Here is a 12758-nt window from a genome sequence, read left to right on the forward strand (position 1 = left end):
TAGTCTCACGTTGGAGTTCCTAGAATGGGCCGAAGTGGAACAAATCAATATTTCAGCCAGGTTCATTCCGGGGAAGAGGAACGTCTTGGTCGACGGCCTCAGCAGGATGGGTCAAGTGGTAGGGCCCGAGTGGTCCCTACACCGAGAAGTGGCCAAAACCCTCATCCTGAAGTGGGGCTCACCGGTGATAGACCTCTTCGCCACGAGACTAAACGCACAGTTCCCCATGTTTTGTTCTGTGCCAGATCCAGCAGCAGCGTTCGAGGACGTCTTCCAACACCCTTGGGACAACCTCGGCGTTTACGCCTTCTCTCCCTTCGGGATGATCAGACAGGTCCTCAACAGGGTGAGACAGGCGGCCAACCTGTGGATGACTTTGGTAGCGCCCTGGTGGCCGGAGAGAGAGTGGTTCGCGGATCTAAAGGAACTGGCACGCCTTCCACCTTGGCCACTTCCAGACAGACCAGACCTTCTCCGGCAGCTTCACTTCCAAAGGTTCCACGAAAACCCTCGGTCCCTCCGCCTTCATGCGTGGAGGTTATCGAGTGTCTCCTGAGAAAGGAAGGATATTCGTCGAGGACGGCATTGAGGATGTCAGGGTACCTGAGACGTTCGTCAGTCGCGGTGTTCCAGGCGAAGTGGGCTACCTTTACTAAGGGATGCTCCTCGAAGAACATCAGGCCATTAGGGGCTTCCATTCACGAGATAGCAGACTTCCTGTCCTATCTCAGGGATGAAGTGAGCACGTCCATCCCAGCCATTAAAGGAGTCCGGGCAGCGCTGGGCCAAGTCTTCCCCCTGAAGGGCATCGACCTAGGTGCCTCCAGACATATCTCGATGCTCATCAAGAGCTTCGAGCAGTCGTGTTCCCCCCAAGCCGCTAGAGTGTCCCAGTGGGATGTGGCTAGGGTACTGAAGATGCTTCCGGAACCTCCCTTCGAGCCTCTCAAGGACATTCTAGACAAGGAGCTCACCCTCAAGACAGTCTTTCTGTTAGCTCTGACATCAGCAAAAAGAGTAGGTGAGATTCATGGTCTGTCTCACACTCGAAGGGCTGGCGAAAAGCTACCTTCAGATTCTTACCCTCCTTCGTAGCCAAGAGTCAGAATCCAGCTGTTTGGGACCCCAAGTTTGAAGGGTTCTCAGTGCCAGCCATCCCCCGTTCGGACAACCCGAGGGACTTGCTTCTGTGTCCAGTCAGGGCAGTACGGAAGCACCTAGAGAGGACGGCCAAACTTCGCCCCGAAACCGAGAGTCTGTTCGTCTCCTCAGGACTGGTGAAGAAGTCGGTCTCCAAAAATACGATCTCCTGGCTACGCTAGGTGATCATGTAAGCCTACAGCAGTGGAGGGGTCCCTCTTCCAGGAAGGCCTAGACCCTACGACATTAGAGGACTGAGTACTTCGTTGGCCTTAGAAAGAAACATGGCAGTGGGCCAAATCCTGAGGGCAGGTACATGGTCTAGACAGTCTACCTTTGCGGCTCACTACTTAAAGGATTCTTCGAGGAGATCCTTGGACGGGTTCTCTCTCGGTCCCGCCATTTCCACGCTCCAAAAGATTTAAAGGTGTAACCCCGGGGAAGCCGCGAGTGGTAAGTCCAAGAGACACAGGTTCCTTCCTTACCCGCTTTTTTTCCCCTATCACCTTCCCCTATATGACCCTTAAATCCTTTAACTGCCATGAGATACACTGTCAGTGGAAGAATGCATCTCCAAGGATTTTTGCAGAGGTGGGTTACTTAGACACTAGAGAGTTTTTTCCGTAGTTTTCCCTATTTTCTCGTGTTTCCTTTGGGGTCAGCAGAATCTAGCCTCCTATCTAGGTTCCTTTTCTCTCCTCATCACGGTCTCTAGGTCTGGTAGGCCACTCCCACCTCCTAAGGTGTAAGTCTCCTAAGAAAGTAGTTCGAGGTAAGTACACTGTGTTGGAACAAATCACAAATTTTAAGTAATTTGTATTTTTCCTAACAGTACTTACCTCGAACTACTTTCGGGTTATGGCCCGCCCATCCTGCCCCGAGTGCCTTACAAGACTTCGTAGAAACCTATCTGTCAAAAACTTACTGGAGCTCGAGACCTGAGCAAGCATGCTCTCTGACCCCGGGTCACCTTATGGCGCGTATCACTCCGCCAGAGGTTACCCCGCATAGAAAATGGGAGTAGGGTAAACTACACAAAATTCTGGTCGGTTGGGAGGAGATCCCAGATACTCCTAAGAAAGTAGTTCCAGGTAAGTACTGTTAGGAAAAATACAGATTACTTAAAATTTGTGATTTTTCCCAGCAATACAAACCTGGAGCTCTTTACACATACTGACCTGCCAGCACCAACCCCCTGGAAGTCCTTCTGCAATTACAAAAGTGACAGTTAGTCGCCAATGCTGGTGTGAGCAGGAGGGTTAACCTACCTCGCTCCCCTCACTAACTAGCTGGGGGTAGTTACTCCCTGAAAAAAAAAGTTTATTGGCTGGTTTCAGTTTTGCTGAAATAATACTCCATAGTAAAGAGCTCCAGGTTTTTATTGCTAGGAAAAATACAAATTACTTCCAAATATGTCATTTTTTTCTTACATGAAACATCTACCTCCTTGTAAGTTATATCACTGCCTCTCCATAGTTGAACTACATTCCCATTTTGGTTAGACTCTAGGAATTTTAACTGTCTATATCTCATGTCACCCAGTTGCTATTAATTTTAGAGAAGTAAAGTGTGGCCTTTATGCGATGTAATTTTAAACAAAGAGGTAATGGATATCATTTTTTTATGTAGAAGCTCCAAACAAGAATTTTGTGTAGATTTTTATCTGACCCTGTAAAGAATAGTTTCTTTAGAACATTTTGTACTATTAAAGCAACAAATTTCCAGAAATTGGAATGTTCGATGTCAATAGCTGTTAGTTGGACAATTTTCACATTTACATATGTTAAAATTCTGTGGAACTGGAATGGTTGTATCTTTGCACTATTTGTTACATTTTTATTTATAGTTTGTTGTACTGATGGGTAATTATATGAATTACAGGAGGTTGTGGTTGGTAAACCTGAATTAGGATCAAATGAAGCCTCAGTAAAAAATTTGTATCCAAAAGAATGTAGAGAGCGAGGGTCTACATATTCAGCTCCTTTAATGGCCACAGTTACCTGCTCATGCAATGGCAATACACTATTACCAATCAGACTTAGTCTTGGAAATATCCCTATTATGGTCAAGGTAAGGTTTGATTTAATTATAATTGTTTTGATTCTGTGTTATATACATAAAAGAGTATTTGTAGTATGGAAGATCCTAAAGGACATATTGCCTGTCTGTTACCTTATTAATATACATGACTGAAGAAAGTATACGGAAAGCAGTAGAAAAGTGAAAAGATGATTTACTTACTTGTAAATAAAATTTTACTGCCTTGTTAGCAAGTGTTCCGACACTTGTACAATCCATCTGCTATTTACCCAATACCCCTTTCACTCACACACTTTGGTTGAGTAACCAATTTGCTTATGGGTCAGTGGAGAACGGACGTTGCTAGTCTATGCCTCCAACTTAATTAGCCATTTTTTACTTAATTGCTTTTGTTCCGTAACTGACATACAAACCACGCTATTTGATAGGAGTTATTACTTTCGGCGTAGCTGAAATGACGAGCCATTAGAATTTTAACGAGGGTTTAGTATCCCACCGCTAGTTAGCGGGGGGTAGGGAGGGTAGCTTGCTACCCCCCCCCTCACAAACACCTGTGCTTGAGCTCACTTTGCTCTCGGCTCGGGTGGTAGTCGGATGTGTCCACTCTTACCCTTGCCTCTCTGACAGCCATTAATGCTTTTTGCTTTTTCTTCTACAGGTGTGTTTGAAGTTGGCCTCTGCTATCATGCGCAAGTGTGCTGGATTACCCGACCGCCCTTGTGGTACGTTTATGTCGGCAGTCGATACGGACCCTGACACCTTTTGTCCTTATTGTAGGGGCCAACGGTGTGATAGAACTAATAAGTGTGGTGAGTGTAGGGAGTGGTCTACCTCCCAGTGGGAGAGGTTTTCTCGGCGACGAAAGAAGAAGTCCAAGCGGGATATTTCTCCTTCGAATGTTTCTTTGAAAGGAGAAAATCCCAAGGGGTCTTCGTCCATTGCCCAAACCTCCTCCGAAGCTCCCGCTTGATGGGTTTCTTCCTAGAAACTGTCGAATGGTAGCGTAGGCCATAGTTCTGTTTCCCGACCTCGGGGTTCGGGAGATGGAGTTGCCTCCCATAGCGAGGCAGCTCTTCCTCCTCCCCCGGGGGAGGATTTAAATATTAATTTGTGTACTAATGATTTGTTTCAGCTTTGGTCCTCCTTGGGGCTCGAGGGTTCGCTCTCCAAGGAAGCCTTGTTTGACATGATCCGGTTGGGTGCCGCTGTCAAACAATCGCCGACTTTGGCAGAGGTTGATCCTCTGTCTATCGTCGACGTTGTGGTGGCAGAGGCTTCCGATGCGGTATCTCCGACCTCTGCACCTGATCAACCTGCTGTAGCTGAAGGCTTAGTTTTCAATATTAAACTTACCCGATAATCATGTAGCTGTCAACTCCGTTGCCCGACAGAATTCTATGGAGGGATACGCCAGCTATCACAATACTAGAAGGGGGTGTACTTACCAGCGCCACCTGTGGCCAGGTACTCAATCATTTGTTGTTGACACCTCCTCAATTATTCCTCTGTCGTGCTTCCGGCTAGACGTTCTGGGATACGCTCATGGTCTTCGAGTTTATTCATGGATATTTGGTGAAGTATTCTCTTAGATTAACGGCTGTCGCATACTGGAATCCTTTTTATATTAGCTAGTTAGCTTTTATATAAATACTGATTAACGGTTAATGAATTTTTGCTTGTTTTTGGATCACCCTTTGACTTACTCTTTGAAACAAGATGTCTGACGTTTCGCAAGCTCCCTCCCATAGACGATGTAGGTCTTGCAATAGGCGTATTCCGAAGGTCTCGGTAGATCCTCACACCGCTTGTTCTGACTGTAGGGACAGGCCCTGTCTATTAGAAAATCGGTGTGAGGAGTGCGCCGGACTTTCGGAATTGGATTTTGTACGTCTTTTAAAATATTCATCCAAGTTAGAGAGAACTAGAGTTAGGAGAAGTTCTTCTCACTCTTCTATGTTTTCCTCACCTCATGATCCCCTACCTTTTCCTACCCCTGTAGTGGCTACCCCCGAACCTACTGTGTGCCCTCCGCCTGATATGTCAACTGTTTTGCGTGCTATTCAGGCTTTAGGAGATAAAGTAGAATCAGTGGTAAGTGACCATAAGTCTCTGATGGCCGAGGTTAAAGAACTGAAGGTCAAGAGTGCAGTGGGTGGAAATAGTGCCAGTGCTGTGACGAGTGCTAGTGTCTGTGCAGTGCCAAGTGCTAGTGGTGCCAGTGTGGTGCGTGAGGATTTTTCTGTGCGAGCCAGTCGTCCTCCCAGTCCGGGACCTCTTGCAAGCTCCCATGCCCAGGGGAGAAGCAATGTCGAAGGGCTTAAGGGTTCGACAGGCCTTGTTAGGCGCACAGAATTATCCTCGGTGGTTGCGGGCGTGTCTTCCTTAGACCGTCACTCCCACCTGCAGACGATTGAGCCCGTCTTCTCGTCCGCTGATCTTCATGCAGGGAAGAAACGTTGGTCTCAGGTCTCGAGACCGCTTAAACGTAGAGTTCAGTCAGCGAGTGCTCAGCCAGGTTGTAGTCATTGGCTCAGCTCCGACTCGCCTCTGTCATCGGTCGACTGTACTCCGCCCAAGAGGAGTAAGGTTCTGCCTATACAGACCCCGACTGTGACTTTACCTCAGTCTGTTATCGTTTCTGCCGACCCCAAGTGGACCCTGCTTCAGTCCATGCAAGCTCAGCTTTCGGACTTGATGCGTGAGTGTCGGGCTGAGAGTGTTGCACCGCCTGCACTCCCTCCACCTGTTCTCGCTCCGCCTGTGCTCGCCCAGCCTGCACCTGCTCCGCCTGTGCTCGCCCAGCCTGCACCTGCTCCGCCTGGTCGCAGCACCATCTGCCAGGCGTACGATGTTGAACCACTTTCGGAGTTTGCTGTTCACAGTGTTGTTCAGCCTCAGCCTTCTTTAAGGCAATCCTTGCTTTGGGATCAGGAGAGTTACACTCTTCCTCCTCCTCCCCTTGCTGCTCCACCAGTGGTGCAACTCTCGGTTGGGGTACAACAACCTCTCCCCTCCGTGAGTCTGTCTGCTCAACCAGCGCTGCACCGAGTTCAACCCTCATCTAGGCAAGCTCCTCTACACCATGGACTTGCGCCTCAGGAGCCTCAGCTTGCGAGAACTTTACCTTGTTCTGCGCAGCCTCAACCTTCTCATGCTCCACTCATCTCTCAGGAACTGGAACGGACTACTCCGCCTCCGTCCTCCGCTCAGCTTGTGCAAGCCTTGGGTGCAACTCTTGCTAGGAGTCAACCTCCTTCACCCATGCACCTGCCTTCTGCTCCGTCTGTTGTTCAGCCTATGCAGTCTGAACCTCAGGTTTTCCCTCAAGTTGAGGAAACCTCTGTTATTGTTCCTACCCGTTCTGACTCTGCGGTTCAGCATTCTGGTCCTTTTGCTTCGCTACCTTCTGCTGATGAAGTGTCGGATGATGAGGAGGCACATCTTGATCCCTCATCAGACGTGGAGGAGTCTAAGCTTTCTCCATTGTCTGTTGATTTTAGAAAGGTCTTGGCTCTACTCAGGGAGCTTTACCCTGACCACTTCGTCTCTGCTGTTCCCCGCTCTCCTCCATCTGAGTTTTCGCTAGGCGTACAACAAGCTAAGTCGAGCTATACTAAGCTTGTCCTAGCTAGATCCTCCAAGAGGGCCTTAAGGACCTTAGGGGAGTGGCTTCAGTCTAAACAACACCTGGGCAAGACTTCCTTCATGTTCCCTCCAACGAAGCTCGCTTCGAAAGGTTGCGTTTGGTATGCCACAGGGGAAGCACCAGGCTTGGGAGTTCCTGCCTCTGCCCAGGCTGACTTCTCAAGTCTGGTGGACTCGCCTAGGAGGACTGCGATGAGACGCTCGAAGGTTTGTTGGACCTTCTCAGACCTGGATCATCTTCTGAAAGGGTTGTTCAGAGCTTTCGAAATGTTCAACTTTCTCGACTGGTGCCTGGGAGCCCTCAGCAAGAAAACATCTCCTGCGGACAAAGACTCTGCCATGCTAATTATGTCCTGCATGGATAAGGCTATCAGGGATGGATCGGGTGAGCTAGCGTCGTTATTTGTATCAGGGGTGTTGAAGAAAAGGGAACAACTGTGTACCTTCCTCTCAGCCAGCATTACACCGTGCCAGCGGTCTCAGCTCCTTTTTGCTCCACTCTCAAAGTTCCTCTTTCCCGAGGAGCTAGTTAAGGACTTGTCGGCTGCCCTGATACAGAAGGACACGCACGATCTTGTAGCCTCATCGGCTCGTAAGTCTAAGGTTACCACCTCTGTTCCCAAGACTTATCGCTCCCCAGTGGCTGATACCCCGGCCACTAGGTTCATACCGCCCTTTCGTGGTAGAGCCCCCAGCCGAGGAAGCTCCCGTCCAGACTCTCACAGGGGCAAGTCTAGGAAAGGACCCAGGACTTCTAAGGGAAAGCACTGACTCTCAGATTCTCCAGACAACAGTAGGAGCCAGACTCAAGATCTTCTGGCAAGCCTGGGAGAAGAGAGGTGCAGACGCACAGTCTGTCAGTTGGCTGAGGTACGGTTACAGGATTCCATTCTGCCTCAAACCTCCTCTGACCACATCGCCCATCAACCTCTCTCCCAACTACAAAGAAGAGGACAAGAGGCTAGCATTGCAACAGGAGGTGTCGCTACTTGTGCAGAAGAAGGCAGTGGTTATAGTCCGGGACCATCAATCCCCGGGCTTCTACAACCGTCTCTTTCTTGTGGCCAAAAAGACAGGAGGTTGGAGACCGGTGCTGGACGTCAGCTCTCTCAACGAGTATGTCACCAAGCAGACGTTCACAATGGAGACGACCAAGTCGGTCTTAGCAGCGGTCAGACAGGAGGACTGGATGGTCTCGTTGGACTTGAAAGATGCATACTTTCACGTTCCTATTCATCCAGACTCCCAACCTTTCCTGAGATTCGTTTTCGGAAAGGTTGTCTATCAGTTCCAAGCCCTGTGTTTTGGCCTAAGCACAGCTCCTATGGTCTTTACTCTTCTGATGAGGAATGTAGCGAAATTCCTGCACTTATCGAACATCAGAGCCTCCCTCTACCTAGACGACTGGCTGTTGAGAGCCTCCACGAGTCGTCGTTGTCTGGAGAACCTCTCTTGGACTTTAGATCTAATCAGAGGCCTAGGTCTATTAGTCAATATAGAGAAATCTCAACTCATTCCCTCCCAATCCATTGTGTACCTGGGAATGGAGATTCAGAGTCGGGATTTTCGGGCTTTTCCATCGGCCCCCAGGATAAACCAAGCCCTAGAGTGCATCATGAGCATGCTGAAGAGGAGCAATTGCTCAGTGAGACAGTGGATGAGTCTCACAGGGACCCTCTCATCTCTGGCCCTGTTTGTCGAGCTAGGGAGACTCCACCTCCGCCCTCTTCAATTCCATCTTGCAGCTCATTGGGACAAGGGCTCGACTCTAGAAGCAGTCTCTATCCCTATCAACCAAGAGATGAAGACCACTCTCCGGTGGTGGAAGCACAATCTTCTTCTCAAGGAGGGTCTATCATTGGCCATCCAGACCCCCCATCTTCATCTCTTCTCGGATGCATCGGACTCGGGCTGGGGTGCGACCTTGGACGGACGGGAATGCTCAGGAGTATGGAACAAGGAACAAGGATTACTCCACATCAACTGCAAGGAACTGTTAGCAGTTCATCTTGCCCTGTTGAACTTCAAGTCCCTCCTGCTAGGCAAAGTGGTGGAGGTGAATTCAGACAACACCACAGCCTTGGCTTACATCTCCAAGCAAGGAGGGACCCATTCGAGGAGCCTTTACGAGATCTCAAGGGACCTCCTCATTTGGTCAAGAGGTCTAAACCTCACACTGGTCACGAGGTTCATCCAGGGCGATATGAATGTTTCAGCGGATCGCCTCAGCAGAAGGAATCAGGTCATTCCCACGGAATGGACCCTCCACAAGAGTGTGTGCAACAGACTTTGGACCTTGTGGGGTCAACCTACCATAGATCTGTTTGCCACCTCCATCACCAAGAGACTTCCGCTTTATTGTTCCCCTGTTCCAGACCCTGCAGCGGTTCATGTAGATGCTTTTCTTCTGAACTGGTCCCATCTCGACCTGTACGCATTCCCTCCGTTCAAGATTATAAACAAAGTTCTGCAAAAATTCGTCTCGCACGAAGGGACACGGCTGACGCTGGTTGCTCCCCTTTGGCCTGCAAGAGAATGGTACACAGAGGTACTTCAATGGCTAGTCGACTTCCCCAGGACTCTACCTCTAAGAGTGGACCTTCTACGTCAACCACACGTAGACAGGTTGCACCCAAACCTCCACGCTCTTCGACTGACTGCCTTCAGACTGTCGAAAGATTCGCTAGAGCTAGAGGCTTTTCGAAGGAGGCAGCCAGTGCGATTGCCAGAGCTAGAAGAATTTCCACTCGTAGAGTCTACCAGTCTAAGTGGGAGGTCTTCCGAAGCTGGTGTAGAGCCAATTCAATATCCTCTACCAATACCTCTGTGATCCAAATAGCTGACTTCCTTCTTCATCTTAGGAATGAGAGATCCCTTTCAACATCTACGATTAAAGGGTATAGGAGCATGTTGGCCTCAGTCCTCCGCCACAGGGGTTTGGACCTGTCTTCCAACAAGGACCTTCAAGACATTCTCAAGTCTTTTGAGACGTCTAAAGAACGTCGTCTTTCCACTCCAGGCTGGAATCTAGACGTAGTCTTAAGGTTCCTTATGACATCTAGGTTCGAACCTCTCCAGTCAGCTTCCTTCAAGGATCTTACCCTCAAGACTGCTTTTCTCGTTTGCCTTGCAACAGCTAAGAGAGTCAGTGAGGTTCATGCCTTCAGCAAGAACATTGGTTTCACAACCGAATCAGCTACATGTTCTTTTCAGCTTGGATTCCTAGCAAAGAACGAGCTTCCTTCACGTCCTTGGCCTAGATCGTTCGAAATACCTAGCCTCTCCAACATGGTAGGTAATGAACTAGAGAGAGTTCTTTGCCCTGTCAGAGCTCTCAAATATTATCTGAAGAGGTCTAAACCTATTCGAGGACAGTCAGAAGCCTTATGGTGTGCCATCAAGAAACCCTCGAGACCCATGTCCAAGAATGGGCTTTCGTACTATATAAGGCTTCTGATCAGAGAAGCACATTCTCACTTAAAGGAGGAAGACCTTGCATTGCTGAAGGTAAGGACCCACGAAGTAAGAGCTGTAGCTACTTCGTTGGCCTTTAATAAAAACCGTTCTCTGCAGAGCATTATGGATGCAACCTATTGGAGGAGCAAGTCAGTGTTTGCATCATTTTATCTGAAAGATGTCCAGTCTCTTTACGAGAACTGCTACACCCTGGGACCATTCGTAGCAGCGAGTGCAGTAGTAGGTGAGGGCTCAGCCACTACATTCCCTTAATCCCATAACCTTTTTAACCTTTCTCTTGAATACTTTTATTGTTGTTTTTATGGTTGTTACGGTAGGCTAAGAAGCCTTCCGCATCCTTGGATTTGGCGGGTGGTCTATTCATTCTTGAGAAGCGCCTGGGTTAAAGGTTTGGTAGAGGTCCTTTAGTAGGGTTGCAACCCCTTGTACTTTGGCACCTTTGGGTTGATTCAGCCTCCAAGAGGAACGCTGCGCTCAGTAAGGAAGACGAACTTTAAATAAAAGGCAGGGTAACGGTTCTATTCGACTTCCTTACCAGGTACTTATTATTTCATTGTTATTTGAGATAACTGTTATATGAAATTTGGGATACTTAGCTATCCTTTAATCATGTACACTGGTTTTCACCCACCTCCCTGGGTGTGAATCAGCTACATGATTATCGGGTAAGTTTAATATTGAAAAATGTTATTTTTATTAATAAAATAAATTTTTGAATATACTTACCCGATAATCATGATTTAATCGACCCTCCCTTTCCTCCCCAGAGAGAACCAGTGGACCGAGGAATAATTGAGGAGGTGTCAACAACAAATGATTGAGTACCTGGCCACAGGTGGCGCTGGTAAGTACACCCCCTTCTAGTATTGTGATAGCTGGCGTATCCCTCCATAGAATTCTGTCGGGCAACGGAGTTGACAGCTACATGATTATCGGGTAAGTATATTCAAAAATTTATTTTATTAATAAAAATAACATTTTCTCCCTCTGCTCAACCGTCGAGGGAGGAACTAAGTCCAACAGTCTCTCCTGCCGGTGATTCTCCCCCTCGAGGGAGTTCACTCACAGAGACTCCTCTTCGGAGGACTGCTGACGGTCAGCTCGCTGACCCTACGGCCCCCAGAGGGCGCATACGGCGTAAAGCTCGCCTTCCTCTTCCCTTCACCTCACAAGGGTGTGAGGAGGCGCCTCTTCGGTTCATCGTGTCCGCCGCAGTCTGCCGCAGAGGAGCCTCGTCATCATTCTCCGACTGTCCCAGCTACAACCCTGGACCTCTCTGCGGATTGTTCGCGATCCCCTTCTGTGGAAGGTCGTCCTTACAAAGGACACGTTGACCTTCCACCCATCAGACCTGCTGACCTGCCGTCGCCGTTCCTGGCTGCTGATGCGCTGTGGGCGCCGAAACATCCTGTTGTTGTGAGACAGGCAACGGTCCCTTCGGGGCAACAAGGGCGTATGCGCAAGTTGGCGCATACGTCCCTTACGCGCCAGCGCTCACCTGTGCGCAAGTACTCATCTGCTGCCGACGATGCTCCTGCTAAAGCGCGCCAGTGCTCACCTGCACGCCTGAGCTCTCTTGATCGCCAGCGCGCTACTGCGCTCCTACGCACCATCGTTCTCCTGCGTGCCAGCGCTCGCCTGTGCGCTAGCGCTCTCTGCACCAACGATCTCTTGCGCGCCCACGATCTTCTGATCTGGGCGCTGTAGGGAAGTCGAATACTTCCCCTGCTCGTCAGCACTCGCCAGCGCACCGTCGATCTCCACCTGCGCGCCATCCCTCGCCAGCACGCATTCGCGCGTAGTCTCCCACTCGCGCTCATGAGGATGCGCACGCGCGCCCTGCGCACCCACGTCCATCTTCCCAGCCTGATGTACGCACACATGCACGCCCGCGCACAAGAGATGTTTCTCCTGCGCGCGCGTGCCCAACGGTCTTGGACCGAGTCTTAGAGACTCAAAAACCCTCGAAGGCCAGTGCGGCTTTGCCCTGGTCTCAGTGGGTCAAGAGTGCCAGAGACAAGATCGAAGTCCAGCTCTCCGAGCTTGCCTCCTCCAGCCGATCCAGCGCCGGCAACAAGCTCCTCCCACCTCCTCGTGTCCAACAGAGGACGTACTTCGACATCATAGAGGAGACTTTTTTTGGCTCTTCCCCTTCACCATTCGTTGGAAGAGTTTACCAGGGTAGTCCCTCTTGAGAGACTCTCCAACCGGCAGGTCTCGTTCTCGGCAATGGAGATCCTTAGCCAGGTGAAGGTGGTGAAGTGTGCCATGCAGGCCACTTCCTGGCTGGATATCTGGCTAGGGAACTTGGGTATCCTGATACATTCAAAGGATTTATGCAAAGAAAGTACCAGGAAGGCCATGGAGACCTTTTTACTCTCGGGCACTCGCACGATTGAGTTTCTAGCCCACCAAGTCTCGAACTTGTGGGCTAATACCATCTTGAAACGTCGAGA

The 12758-nt window shown here is 49.5% G+C and overlaps 1 protein-coding gene across 1 annotated transcript in view; it reads left to right on the forward strand.

The window, feature by feature from the left end:
- Positions 1-12758, forward strand: part of Polr1B (RNA polymerase I subunit Rpl135) — a 494679-nt gene that overhangs the window by 105453 nt on the left and 376468 nt on the right. Inside the window, exon 3 of the mRNA XM_068386504.1 lies at positions 3022-3210. Within this exon, the coding sequence (XP_068242605.1) occupies positions 3022-3210 (189 nt within the window). The remainder of the gene's footprint in view (positions 1-3021; positions 3211-12758) is intronic.

The sequence above is a fragment of the Palaemon carinicauda genome, chromosome 1 (genome assembly GCF_036898095.1).
Source record: "Palaemon carinicauda isolate YSFRI2023 chromosome 1, ASM3689809v2, whole genome shotgun sequence".
Lineage (NCBI taxonomy): Eukaryota > Metazoa > Arthropoda > Malacostraca > Decapoda > Palaemonidae > Palaemon > Palaemon carinicauda.